The sequence below is a fragment of the Camelus bactrianus genome, chromosome 11, assembly GCF_048773025.1.
Source record: "Camelus bactrianus isolate YW-2024 breed Bactrian camel chromosome 11, ASM4877302v1, whole genome shotgun sequence".
Lineage (NCBI taxonomy): Eukaryota > Metazoa > Chordata > Mammalia > Artiodactyla > Camelidae > Camelus > Camelus bactrianus.
In genome coordinates, this window is record NC_133549.1 from 74,102,590 (window position 1) to 74,117,155 (window position 14,566).

Genomic DNA, 14,566 nt, shown 5'->3' on the forward strand with positions numbered 1-14,566 from the left:
GCCTGGGGTTCATGGTGGGTAATGATGAAAGTGAGGCTAGAAAGATGAGATGGTCAAGAGCGAAACAAGAATTCATTCATTTAAATTCAGAACGGATGAAGTGATCGGTGAAAAAAGGAGGCAGGGCCAAAGCTTGTACTGAAAAAAAACAGTGAAAATTTTTGCAGTGAAAGAAATAGTAAAAAATTACAGAGTGAAGTCACAGGAGGCTGCTGGAGTGTGGAGTAAGGAGCCCTAGGCTGGGAAGCGCGTACGAGCGTGACCTTGAGCAAGTTCTCGCTCGGTTGCTCAGTGTCTTCAGGGTCATCACAGAGAGTTGAAGCTTGTTGGGAGGGTGAAACGAGAGGCCAGAGGCACAGGTGCTTTCTAAGCTGTAAAGGGCTGTCACTCACAAAGTAGTCCTCTTTTTCATAGCTACACCATGAGATGGAAAGTTACGGGCTGGACTGGTGTTCCGCTGGGGATGGAGGATGGAAATCGTTTGGCCCAAGCGCTGCCTGATTGCTAACTTATTACTGTGTGGCAACTGAAAGTGGAAAAACCTCCCCCAAACAAAGGAAAAAATGTGGTAATTCAGGCCCGTGATTTTGGTTCCTCATTGTGTGCTTTCTCAAAGAATGGTGAGCTAAACTCTGGAGGCTGTCATTCAAATCCAGCAAAGCCCCATTCCGCACTCAATTAACTTAATGTGAAAGATATAGTGGGCCATTAATCTACTGGGAGCAGCAGCTTTTGATAAAACACCTAAATTAAATTCTCCAAGTTAGAAAAAAAGAGAATTGTTCCCTTTAGAATCACTGGAATCAGAGTTAGTTATTCAGTTCAAACAGCAGAGCGGGAGCTTGGCTTCTGAGAAGCTCTGAATATATTAGGCAGAAATTCACTCAATAATTTCTCAACTCTGAACCTGCAGGAGTGTGAGTTAGGTAACATCTAGGGGCCCAGAGATTACGAGATGAGCCAGCGTGACTTGGTTAATGATATTACTTACAAACATTGGGACTGTGTTATTGTTAATCCCTGCTCTCCCTCTCTGAACTGTGTGATTCTGATCGTGGCATCTAACCCACAGCCTGCACCCTCGTGTTGCACCCCCTTGCAGAGTTGTGGTTAAAAGCTAAGTGAGAAGATGTGTGCTCAGTTCCAGTATGGGGTTGTTACGTTGGTTCCAGTCTCTTCCCTCATGGAAGGGAGTCTGCTCTGGAGTCTGGGTTTAATAAAGTCGGTGGTTCCAAAACGCTCTGTGCTTGAGACAGGCAGAACTCGAAGGTGCTTGTGGAGACAGGGTGGGGCAGAGCAGACTTTTGGGCTTGAAGGAAGGCTGAGGGAAAACACAGAAGGGCTTTTTCTCTCCACTGATGGGATGGGAAATTGTGTTGTTGCTCCTTGCAAATTACCAGTTTCAATGACTCCCCATCTCGGGTGCCATCTACTTTTGGCCTTCTAACTCAGAATACCAGTCCCTACACGCCTGATTCATGTCCTGTTTAGGGTTCTCTTTCCTCCTGAATTGCTCAAGAATCCTTGGGGACTTTACGTTGTCCCAAAGAGAAGTCATTGGGAGGTTCACAGTGACATGGGGGACCGTTCTGGGCTTAAGGAACCCCTGAAGTTGCTCCTGGTGGCCACAAGGGGTCACTGTTGGCAGCCATCAGGATTGCAGGCAGAACAAGGATGGTTGGCAGCTGTCCTCTGAAGCCTTGGGGTCCAGGTAGAGAGAGCCCCTTAACTTGGCCTTGTTTAGCTGTGGGTGACCCTCACTTGGTCTCCCTGAGGCTCATCAGGGTTCATTGCCTTGGTGCCAAACTCACCGTTTCCCCAGGTGACGGCTGCTTCAGCAGGCGGAGTCCCCAGGGGCCTGTGTGCATCCCCTTCAACACCTGGACCACCTGTTTCCCTTTCCCAGGGGTCAGGAAACTTCCCCTCTCACAGAGTTTCATTTCCCCCATTTCCCTGACAAAAGCGCCTGACTCTACCCAGACCCCACCCTTGCACCACTTCCCTGCCTCCCCTCCTTTCTGCCTTCACAGGGAGGGGCCCTTTCTAAAGGCAGTATTCCAGTCCCCATCTCACAGCAAACACAACGCAACAACAGCAACAACAGATAATACTTAATGAACCCCTACAGTGCGCCAGGAACTGTCCAAGCCCCGACTAGCTACAATCTCACCAATGTCTTAAAGCAACCCTGTGAGGTCCTCATTTTACAGATGAGGAAATGAAAGTATAGATCTGGTCATTTAAGTTGCCCGAGGTTCACATGAAGCAGAAAATGGGGCAGAGTTTAAACACATCTACACACATACACAATTTAAGTCTTTTATTGGTGCTTTTTCCTGTACATAGGATTGTTCATTAATTTTCAGAGACATTATGCTGTTCACCCTAGGGGTTACTACAAATTGATACTGCTTGGAGGCGTTTGGTTTCTCTGGAGGCTGTAAGTGGATCATCTCAATTCTATTCAGCATGGGGTCTTTGCTACCTGGGCAGGAGAACCATGGGCTAGTGCTCTAGGGACGGGTTTCATGAAGAGAGGCAGCTGATGATCTTCTGGAACCTCGTGCCCCCTGGTCCTTCCCCCCTGCAATCCCATAGGCACCTCCACCTCCACCTCCACACGTCCAAAGCTCAGTCCTCCCCTCCGCCCCTGTCTGCTTCATCACCTGGCTGACAAAGGCGGAAACTAGGCTGTCATTCTGGTCTCTCCTTTTTGCTCACTGTCAATCCCTAAACCCACCAAGTGTAAAGGTTTGACCTCCTTAGTATTGTTTGAATTTACACTCCCCCCCCCCCATTGTCATGACACTGTCTTACCTTTGACCCGCATTGCTCTTTGCCTAGGTTTCTGTTTTCCAAGCCTTTATTCTCCTTCCTATCAGATTCATTCCCAACACTGCAGCCAAGTCAACCTTTGAAAAGTGCAAACAGCATCCTGCTCTCCTGCTTAAAACCTTTCAGTGGCTTCCAACCATCCTTTGATAAAGTTTTAAAATTCATTAGCCAGTATTTATTGGTCTCCTAAACGGCCTTTCCTGTTTCTGCATCCTACCCTCTTGCCCCCTCCCCTCAAGAGCTTCCCTCCAGCCACACTGACCCATTCCAAGAGGGCTGCTTCAACTCCCTTTTGCCTCTGGCCTCTGCCCCCGAGCTTCCCCTGCCTAGAATACCCTCTCCTTGGCCTCTCTGGGTTGAATTCTGTGTGTCCAACAGGCATCAGCTCAGATGCCTTCTCCAGAGGATTTCTCTCCCCTCCTCTGGGGCCCCGCCACACCCTGTGCACCCACCACACAGCTCCATTCACCATTTGCTGGCGTGTTTCCCCTCCCAGGCAGTAAGCTCTCCGAGGGCAGGGATGGTGTCTCGTTCACTGCTGTATCCACATCCCCTAGCACCAGCCAGGCGGCCAGCTGATATGGAGACCTTGTGAAACTTAGGGAAAGGGGCCCATTCTGCAAGATGCTGCACTACCATCTACCCAGAAATTGTTACAACATCTGTACAAGTCAAGGATGAACACGGGTGACAGGGCCCCCTGGAATTGTGCAACTCACAGCTTGGGCCTGCGCAGCATGGAGCTGGTACAAGGGAGGCACTAAATACATCGGGGCTGAATAAATGTGTATTCAGTGCTCGAATGTGTTATTTAAGGTGTTAACACCCTTGCCTCTTGCAGTGACTGGCCTGGAGATGTTTCTGGAGCTCTGGAACTGCTCACAGAGAACCTGCCAAGAGAAAAACTGACTCCTGCCATTTCAGTGTTAGAGAACTGAGCAGGCGTCTTGAGCATAGGCAGGGACATGATTCCAGAGCAGCCTGGCAGTTTGGGCATCCCTTGGATGAAGGAGGGGATGGGCTCTATTTTCCATGGAGGGAACACTAAGACCCAGAGAGATGGAAACTTGTCCCAGGCTAGACAGAGAGTTAGTTAGGAGCAAAGCCAAGCAGGATGCTCAGCTGTCTTCCCACCACCGAGCCTGGGGCAGCCAAGACTCCCAGGTCTGACACGGGTGAGGCTGGGCTCCCAAAACTGTGGGGCTTGGTTTCTTATTGAGCAGGAGGGTTCCAGGCCAGGCAGCCCTGGAGAGTGATGTCTCAGTTCTGGGAGGAGGCCCCAGGCTGGCAGATGTGGGCGCATCCTCGTGAAGGCACTTTGCCCGCAGATCTGCAGGTGAGAACTGAGAGATGGCAGTGGGGACACAGCTGGGGACATATCGAGCTAATGTTGATACCTTGCTGTGCTCTGGCCCCTTTATTCTCAGCCCAGTGCTCACCAAGCCAGAATGTCTTTTTTTTTTTTTAATTGTGGTAAAATAGACAACTCAAAACTGACCATTTCACCATTTTTAGGTATATAGCTCAGTGACACTGCGTACAGTCACATTGCGGTGCCACCACCACCCCCCACCTCTAGAACTCTTTGCATCTTGCCAAACTGAAACTCTATCCCTATTAAACACTAATCCCCCATTTCCCTCTCCTCCAGCCCCCGCCAGCCACCATTCTACTTTCTGTTGTATTGGAATTAACTATTCTAAGTGCAATAAGTTGAATATAAGTGAAATCATACAATGTTTGTCCTTCCGTGTCTGGCTTATTCACTTAGTATAATGTCTTTAAGGTTCATCCACGTTGTGGCATGTGTCAGAATGTCCTCCCTTTTTAAGGCTGAATAATATTCCTTGTATGTAAATGTTGTTTATTTATCCATCAGTGGGCATTTGGGTTACTTCCACCTTTTGGCTGTTATAAATTGCTGTTATAAACGTGGGTGTACAAATATTTGTTCCGATCCCTGCTTTCAGTTCTTTGGGGTATATATCTAGAATTGGCATTGCTGGATCATACAATTGTATGTTTAATTTTTTATGGGATTGCTGGGCTGTTTTCCACAGCAACTGTACCATTTCGCATTCCCACCAACAATGCACAAGGTTCCAGTTTCTCCATATCCTTGCCAATGCTTATTATTTTCATCTTTTTTAAATAGAAAAATAACTAAAAATAATAGCTCTCCTAGTAGCTGTGAAGTGGTGCCTCACTGTGTTTGGTCCATTTTTCAATATCTAAGTTCAGCTCTTCTTCTGGTCCTCAGTGTTTTCACATCAGCTGTCTTTACAGTATTTCTGAGAGATGAGGCACATTCTCCCTTTAACAGATGGAGACAGGAGACCCCGGAACCTACCTTAGCAGTGGGAATGGCCATAGTCCCCCTTTGTTCTGCATGCCAGGTAGGCCTTGTAGTGCCTGCTGGACAGGCCGGTGGGAGGGCCTCTTGGGCCAGAACGTGGGCCGTGGGAGGAAGCAAAAGGGGACTCGGTTGAGGCCCTCACCTCTCCAGTGGTCCTCTGGGACAGAAGATGCTTGTGGTTGTTGCCACTGGCATAGAAGAAAAAAACTTCGCATTCTGGCTGAGGTTTCCGTGGTAGATTCATATGATACAGTTCAAATCTATCCCAGATTCAGAGAAGGAACAAAAGCAACCTTTTAAGATTTCAAAGCATAACTTAGATCTGCCTTTAAACAGACCCAGAACAGATTCTGTGTGACCGAGCATCAAGGGTGTGCCCTCCTGGACTGGCCAAGAACTGTTTATGGCTGCTTTTTGAACATGGCAATACCAGGGCTGATGAAAACAAACATTTTAGCTAACACGTACCTCGGTGCTTAAAAGGTATCTGACCCAATTTCTAATCTTCACAACTTTATGAGGAGGGGACTGTTAGTTTCTCCATTTTACTTATGAGGAAATGAAGGCCCAGCGTGATTAAGTAAGTTGTCCACTGTCACACGGCTGGTAAATGAACTTGGGATCCGAACCCAGGCTCCAGAATCAGGCTTTGGGAAACTTGAAGAGAGATTCAAGGTCAGAGGCCTGACTTTGTAAGACATTGCTTTTCCACAGCATTTCACATTTCATAGGGTCTTATATTTCATTTCATCTTCGTAATAACCCAGTGAGGCAATCATTTCTACAGAAGTAGAAGCTGAGGCCTAGAGGCATTCAAGGGCTTTTATTTTAAACTGACGTACAGTCAGCTTACAGTGTGTCAATTCCTCTGGTGTACAGCACAATGTCCCAGTCATACATGTACATACACGTATTTGTTTTCATATTCTTTTTCATTACAGGTTATGAAAGATATTGAATACAGTTCCCTGTGCTATACAGAAGAAAATTGTTGTTTATCAAAGACTTTCTTAAGAAAGCTGGCATGGAGCGTTGGTGAGGGGTGGAGAAAAGGGGACCCTGTGCACTGTCGGTGGCAATATACTTGGTGCAGTAGGAAACAGTAAGGAGGTTACTCAAAACATTGAAAATAAAGCTACCATGTGACCCAGCAATCTGGATTCCCTTCTGGGTATATATCCAAAGGAAATGAAAACAGGCTGTTGCAGAGATGTCTGCACTCGTGTGTTTATGGCAGCATTATTCACAATAGTCAAGATATGGAAACAACCTAAGCGTCTGTCAATGGATGAATGGTAAGGAACATGTGAGATATATAGATACACACACACACACACACACACAATTCAGCTATGAGAAAGAAGATCCTGCCATTTAAAACAACATAGATAGACCTTGAGGGCATTGTGCTAAGTGAGATGAGTCAGACAGAGAAAAATACCACATGATATCACTTCCACGTGGAATCTAGAAAAGCCGAACTCACAGAAACAGAGTAGAATGGTGGTTACCAGGGGCTGTGTTTGCGGGGAGGGGGGTGCAGCGGGGAGGAGGTGGGGAGATGTTGGTCAAAGGGTACAAACTTGCCATTAGAAGATGAATAAATTCTGGGGACCTAATGTACAGCCTAGTGATTACAGGCAACAGTAATCTGTTATATATTTCAAAGTTGCTAAGAGACTAGATCTTGAATGTTCTCGCCACAAGAAAGAAATGGCAATTATGTGACCCGATGCAGGTGTTAGCTAATGCGGTGGTGGTGATCATTTTGCAATAGAGAGTGTATCAAATCAGCACATTGTACACCACACTTTCCACTTACACAGTGTTATATGTCAGTTATGTCTCAAAAAAAAGAACATAAGGAGAGAAAAAGACCCAAGGAAGCGCTCTCAGAGCTGCCCTTGACCCTGTCTGCCTCGGCATTGGTCCCTTTTCCATAATAACCAGGGCTGGGCGGCAGGGTTGGCTGCACCAAGGCCAAGGCAGAAGTCCAGCTTCCTGCTTGCAGCCTCACCACGTCCTCACCTCTGAGTGTCCCCTGTGTCGCCACTGGCATTTCTGAGCTGGCCCGGCTGCCTGTGTGTCACGGTTGGTCTGAGTCAGTGGACACAGCTGCACAGAGGAGAGTTCGTGGGGAGCCTGAGCCCAGAGTGTGGGGAAGAGCTCAGAGGCCTGTTGGGCTGGGAAAGCGGGTAGGGTGGGCGGGCCAAGCAGTTTGCCCTTTGTCCCATGAGCACTGGGAGCTGCTGCAGGCTTCTGAGGAAGAGAAGGGCAGGACTGGAGCTGGGCTTTAGGAGGCTGGGTTTATCCCTGTGTGACCCACCAGCTCCCGCCCTCTCCTAGCTGAGTTCCAAAAACCTGTCTTCCTAGTTTGCATGACTTCCTTCTGTCACCGAGTGTCCCTGTCTCTCAGAGGCTGGCAACTCTTAAAGGTCACTGGCCCTTGTAGGGGACGAGCTTCTGTTTAGTTTCAGTCTATGACTGCAAAGCCCACGCCTGAGGAACCTGGCCTTGTTTGCGCCTCTCACCACAGGCGAGGCAGGCATCGTGGTGTTCTTAGTGCCTGGTACTTAACAGATGAGCCAGCTGGGCACTGAAACTGAGGTTTTTCTCTCTGGGAAGGACTCCTCCCTCTTCTTTTTCTGGAAAAACTCCTATTGACCTTCCCAGACTTAGTAGGGTACTGCCTCTCCTGCGATGACTCCTGGCTCCCTCGCAGAATGTGGGTGCCACTGCCCCTAAACTCTGATGGTACCTGATCGGTCCTTGTTCTCATTGTGTTAGAGCTTTTTAATTTGTCTTATTTTCCCAGCTAGGCTCTGAGTGCCTTGCGGGAAGGGTCTAGGCTTTGCTATCTCTGCGTCCAGCTCAGGGCCTGGCAGAGTGAGGTGTGTAACCACGATCAGGCACAGTCGTCACAGCCTACGTGTCGCCTGCTGACTGGTGCATGTGCATTCCAGGCACTGGAAACCAGCAGTGAGAAGACCAAAGAAACTCCCCTCCTGCCCTGGAGCTTACAGCCTGGTAGATCCTCTGCACCTGACCTCCACTTCTGTAAATACCTTTGGAGGGAAAGGCTTCCTGCTGCCTTCAGATCTGGGGGAAATTATGTTCTGAGAATGATCTTTGACCAAGAAGCACGTTCTTTCAGAACCAGGGCCACTTCCCTTGTAACCTCCAAATGCTAACAGGACATAGTTCTCTGACATCAGTAGGTTGTAGGTGCTTGCCACACATGTATGGGATGGCGTTTGGAGCAGAATTAGGCTACGGGTAAGATTTTACTCCACTGGGGAGGTGATCTGCTTGGGCCAGGGCAATCCCTAGTTGTGCACAGTTAGAAGAACATGGCCATAGTTTTTGTTTTTTTTTTAATCTGTGAATCTATTTCTGGTTTGTAAATAAAATTTGTATCTTTTTTTTTTTAGATTCCACACATAAGTGATATCATATATTTATCTTTCTCTGTCTGGCTTACTTCACTTAATATGATACAAATTTTATTTTACAAACCAGAAATGGACTCATAGACATAGAAAACAAACTATGGTTACCAAAAGGGAAAAGCGGTGGGAGAGGGATAAATTAGGAGTTCGGGATTAATAGATACACATTACTGTATATAAAATAGATAAACAATGAGGACCTACTGTATAGCGCAGAGAACTATACCCAATTTCTTATAATAAACTATAATGGAAAAGTATCTAAAAAAAATATATATATATATATATATATATATATATATATATATATATATATATATATGTATAACTGAATCACTGTGCTGTACACCTAAAACTAACATTGTAAATCAACTACATTTCAATTAAAAAAAAAAAAAGGAACAGCATGGTCAGCTCCAAGAATTCTCTACAAAAGGACTGGATTTTAGAGGCAGATACGGGCCTGACAAGATGTGATCAGACTACAAAATGATTGTTTTTAATTCTAGACCGTGACTCTAATGGGTTTTGTTTCCTTTCCTGGTGCACCTGCCCAGCCCCAGGACTCCCTTTTTGGTTTCAGAAGCAACAACTTGCAGATGTCCACCCTGCCTTGAGGAACACAGGAAGGTAGAGGCTAGAGAGAGGGGCTTCGTGGAGTTCTGGAACCTGTGGAGTGAGAGTTAGCAAAGGGTCCTCTCCGTCTGCCTCCACCACAATCACCCACCAGGTGTCAAGGCTGCAGGAAACCAGAGAAAGGGCACAGGAATTGGGACACCAGAGTTTCCAACCACTCATCCTGCGGTAGCAGAGAGGATGGTTCCTGACCGGGCGTGGCCACTGACCAGGCTGTGCAAATCAGTGTGCTTCCTTGGAACTCAGGTTCCACATGAGTAACGTGTGGAGGTTGGACCAGAGGGTCTGAAGTGCTCTTTTGGCTTTTTGTAGGAAAGAGCAGGGGCTCTGGTGTCAGATACACCCGGTTTTAAAACCAAGGAAGCTTGAGAGGTGGATAGAGTGGTGTAGAGACCTGTGCGGGGTTTTGAGCCAGATACACCTGGGTTCCAATCCTAGCTCTGCCCCTTACTAACTATTTAACTTCGGGCAAGTTGCTTAACCTCCCGGAGGCTGGGTTTCTGATGCAGAAATATGCCCTCCTCCCTTTTGTAGCTGGGGAAGTGTCTATAGGATGAGATGTTGCTGGGAGGGAGTGGAGTCCAGGGCTTGGCCGAGAGAAAGCCTATAATCAGCACGGGTGCTGGCGGAGGTATTTGTGATGCTAACCACTTCAACAGGCGCCCTTGAGGCTGGGCGGGTGGGCACAGGGTTTGAGGAGCTGCTCTGAGCAAGGCACTCCCAGGAAGAAATACACATGGAGATATAAATTTCCACCCAAAGGTTGCATGCTCATTCTGGAACAGGGCCACAGGTATAGCCAGATCACTCTAACCTGTCATGAGTGTCTTTACTCCCACAGGGGCAAGCTAACCCAGGGCTGTCAGCTCCGGCGGGGCCTGCCCTGCCCTGCCATTCCCAGGCGCCCCGCCTCCAGACAGCCCTTGTGGGTGCATCTGGGTGAATTCTGGGACCCTGGATAAGTCCCAGGGCTCCTGGCCCAGTCCCGGCTTGCTCAGTGCACAGCCTGGGCTGCAGGTCTGGGTAAACACGCTCTCTATTCCTTTCCAGTGCGTCGGTCCAAGGCAGCTGACGAGGAGAGGAGCCGCCGAGCCCAGCGCGCCCGGGACGAGTACCGGCGCCACTCGCTCCGTGCCATCCAGAAGGGCACGGTCGCCGGCCTCAGCTCCAGGTTCCAAGAGCTTGGCCAGAGCCACAAGCAGGAGGCAAGACTCTACCACCACCTCCCGGACCCAGGCCCGCCTCCACCCCTGGCTGTGCCTGGCCGGTAGGTTGCAGATTCCACATTTGCGGTGTGGCTGGGGGAGGTCCTCTGGCTGGGGTGTGGAGCTCCAGGGATCTAGTCTGGCTCAGCCTCCGACTTGCTGTGAAACTTGAGGCTAGTCATTTTCATTTCTCCTCTGGGAGCCTCAGTGCCCTAGTCTGTGTAATGGGGGCAGGTGTCAGGGAGAGGAGTTGGGGTTGGAGATTTCTAATAACTCTGGAGTTGTGGGAGGCTTAACCTTTTTGGGATCTAGGATTCCTTTGAGAATCTAAAGAAAGCTATGTACCCTTTTCCCTCCAAAATGTGCATATATAAATGCCCCAAAGTGTTTGCATATAATTTCAAGCTCGTAATGATCTATAGACTCCAGGGTAAGAACTTATATAAGACCTCAGGTGTGTGAAATGTGGCCCAGCAGCCTGGGAACCAGAGCTGGCTGCTTTTGTAACCACAGGTGGTGTTGGTACATCTCTGGTTCTGATAGTTTATTGAAAGTTTAAATTTTCATTTCTATGTATGCGTGAGATGAAGTATTTTGTGTACATTGAAGGGCCTTCAGTATTTCCATGTCTGTCTGTTCATTTCCCTACCTGCCATTTCATTGTGTAATTGGTCTTTTCCTCAGCTATCTCTAGGGACTCCTTAAATGTTAGGGAAAGGGATCCTTTTCCTGGTGTTAAACATTTTCCCCCTCAATTTGTTATTTGTCCTTTGACTTTTCCGGTTACGTTTTCTGTCATGCAGGAATTCTTGATTTTTATGAGGTCAGATTTTCCTTTATGTTTCCTGGATTTGGAGACATAGTTAGAAAAGCCCCTTCCCTTGTGCTTTTTTGTTTTTTTTTTTATAAGGGAACATAATTTGTCCTTCAGGCCCAGAAGCAGAGTTGAATGGACCACACTGCAGTCTGGCTCCAGGCTGGCCCTGTTGGTAGGGGAGCAGTGACAGCCACAGGGAGCTGCGGAGGGGGACCAGGGACCATGCAGATGGAGCGGCAGACCCAGGCGCTGGAAGAGGCCACGCATCAGCCTCCTTCCTGGGGCTGCCTCAGGGCACAGGTCCCCACGGCCTCACTCTCAGCACCGTGGTGCGGGCACCGGTGGCCAGCACGCCCTCACCAGGCTGTGTTGGGGGCAGACATACTGTTGATGGGAGAGAGCTCCAGGTGCAGGAGCAAGGCTTCTGGCCAGGTGGCCTTTTGGAGCACCCCAGCCTAGCATTTATATACTGGGGAATCAGATTCTCTGCTTAGAAACAGAGGGATAAGAGTGAACGACTTTTCCTTGCCGTTTGTTATTTATGACCTCCTCTTGCCTTCAAAGGAGAACAAGTCCTAGGAACCAGAGGCTTTCTCCCGCAGCACAGTTATTTACTGAGGACGCCAAGTGTGAAGGAAGAGGCTGGGGCAGGGCTGCCATGTGCTGCTTCACAGAGGGAAGGCATCCGTGGTTCCTGAGAAGGGGAAATCCCTGAGGGCAGATACAGTAGGAGCAGAGCTGGTTGGAGGGGGGTCAGTTAGAGCTGGGGAGGTGGCAGTGGGAAGAAAGTTTTGGAGAACAGGCACCACTGATGATGGCTTTAAGCCATTTGATGCAACCTCACCCTCTGTCTTTCTTATTACATCTGTTCTAAAACCTGCGTACAGTGTTCACTACTGTGTGCGTGTGTGTAAGTGGTTTCATTTTAGGGCAAGTAGAAACAGAAGCTCATTCTGGGATTTGCCATTAGGTGCCGGGCTGAGCATCAAATTGTTGGTTCAGGGCAAATGTAAAGACTACGTGAGATGACAGTGACAGTGTTGGGAAATTCTAAATGACACTGCTACTAGATGAACAGCAGTGATGGCATGAGAATTTGCCAGGTTTCCATTTGCCACCTTGCCGGGTGGAAAGGTGAGAAAGCTGTGTGGTTCAAGCTGGGCCCAAGGCCTGTTCATCTGATGCTCTATTTTCATATCATAAATTAATGCATGTGGTCTTGATACATACTCGTTCAACACACAGGGGTGCGTGCTTGTTACGGGTCGTGTGCTGTCAAACCCTTAACTGTGCTTAACGTCAGTGTGACTCCAGCACAACAGGGGTCTTATGTGGCTCAGTCTCTGCCTGCATTGAAGAGCCAGAGTTTAAACACGAAGACAATTAAAGTCTTGGCTTACTTGTAAGAAAATATCAAAAAGCGTCTAATTCATTACTGGTGACTTCTCCCAATGCCCTGTCCACCCACTCCCAGAACCCTCAGTCCCTCATCAGATTCTGCCGTCCAAATTCAACCCTTACAGAGCCTTCTTCCCTCCTCCATCCTTTCCCTCTGTCCTTATCCTTTTTATTTCTCGGTGGCGAAGCTCAGCCATTTCCAGAGCAAACTGAGGCTGGTGTTCACTGTTCTGATTCTGTCCCATAAAGCATGGAGGCTAGCCGGCCAAGGCAGGTGACCCCTTAGAAGGCGGGCAGGGGGAGACGTGGAGGGGCAAGACCAGAGGAGTTCTCTTCGGTGGGGGTTTGGGGAGGGTGGAGGATGCCTCTAAAAAATAATAATAATTTTGCTCCTAGTACGTTAGCATCCTTCTTCATAGATGCTGCTGCTGATGCCCTGGGGCAAACACGCCTTCTCTCTCCCTCAGACATCCCGTATCCTGTTTCCCACTCCCACCTGTGTGGCTTTTTTCGAAGCAAATGATAACAGTTTTCTTTTGGGAAAAATAATAACAGCTGGTACATTATAATCTGCAGAGTGCCTTCAAGTACCTGGACTCATTTATTCCTCTCCCAGACGTGAGTGTGGGCACTGGGGCTTGTTCACTCTCACCGCCGTGGTCTTCCGCTCTCCCGCCCCCTCCTTCCCTCCGCTTGCTCCCCTCCCTCTCGGCCTCTCCTTCCCCTCCTCCCTCTCTCCCCAACTCCCTGACTCTCCCACACTCCTCTCTCTTCTCTGCAGGACTTGGGAGCGGCCCCTGCGTCCTGTCTCCAGGGAAGTCATAGTCCGGTGGTTTAAGGAGGAGCAGCTGCCTCGCCGAGCCGGCTTCGAGAGGAACACCAAGTCCATCGCGCCCTGGTTCCATGGTAGGATGGCTCTCCGACCCCTGGGGTGGATCTCAGCCTATCCCTGGGGTTGTGACAAGGTCCTGAAGGACCATCAGGGGCAGTAGGGGACTTTAGACTCTGCTGTTTCTGCTCTGTCCCCACAAAGACTGGCTGGCCCCCCAGGGTTAAGGATCTGCACTCCTGGCTCACCTGGCTGAGAGTGGAGCGGAGAGACATCCCATGTCTGTCTTTCTTGGCTCACTGAGTGCTCTGAGCTCAAGGAGCAGGTTTTGATTTTCCCAGGGCATGTGCTGAAACAGCCCGTGACCTTTATGGAGGCCATTAGAGACCAAGCCACAGCGTCTTTGAGCGGGAGTCCAGGAGATTGGAGCCAGCAGGGGTTCTGAACATGCACCCATTCCCCTCTCTGCTGGGAAGGGATGGACATGGCTCCTGCTGGCTGCCCTCACCTCGCAGCCTCCTTGGCCAAAAAGGGCTCCTCAGAGGCATCTTCTCTCTGCATTGCGTCCTGGTAGGTGTGTTATGAGCCTGATGAGTGAAGTTAATCTGGGAGCAATCAGAAAACCCAGCCTCACGAGAGTTAGGCTAGCCTTCTCAGTGGCCGTGTGCTCACTGGGGCCAGGGCCGTACCTCTTAGCACCTCTGTATGCAGCCCCCACCTCTGCTTCCTACTGCCCAGGGATCAGGTACAGAAACACATCCAAGACAAATGCAGCCTCTTTCTCTGTTGCCACTGATGTTGAGATCTTCACTTCAATGGCATCCCCACTGTGTTGGTCAGATTACGCTTAGTTATGCTGCAGTGACAAATGACCCCAAAGTCTCGGAGACCTCTGCCAACCAAGACTTATTTCTTACCCATGTTACATGCCCATCGGGAGTTCGTGGTGGACTTTAATCGGCCTCAGACTGAAGGAGCTGCCTCTATTGGGAACAGAGAGAAGAGGGAGGCATGGCCACTGACGCACTGGCTCCCGAAGCT

At 49.1% G+C, this 14,566-nt stretch overlaps 1 protein-coding gene across 1 annotated transcript in view; it reads left to right on the forward strand.

The window, feature by feature from the left end:
• SH2D4B (SH2 domain containing 4B) overlaps nucleotides 1–14,566 on the forward strand; it is an 83,854-nt gene that overhangs the window by 41,493 nt on the left and 27,795 nt on the right. The window contains exons 5-6 of the mRNA XM_010963097.3: nucleotides 10,327–10,543; nucleotides 13,478–13,602. Of these exons, the coding sequence (XP_010961399.2) occupies nucleotides 10,327–10,543; nucleotides 13,478–13,602 (342 nt within the window). The remainder of the gene's footprint in view (nucleotides 1–10,326; nucleotides 10,544–13,477; nucleotides 13,603–14,566) is intronic.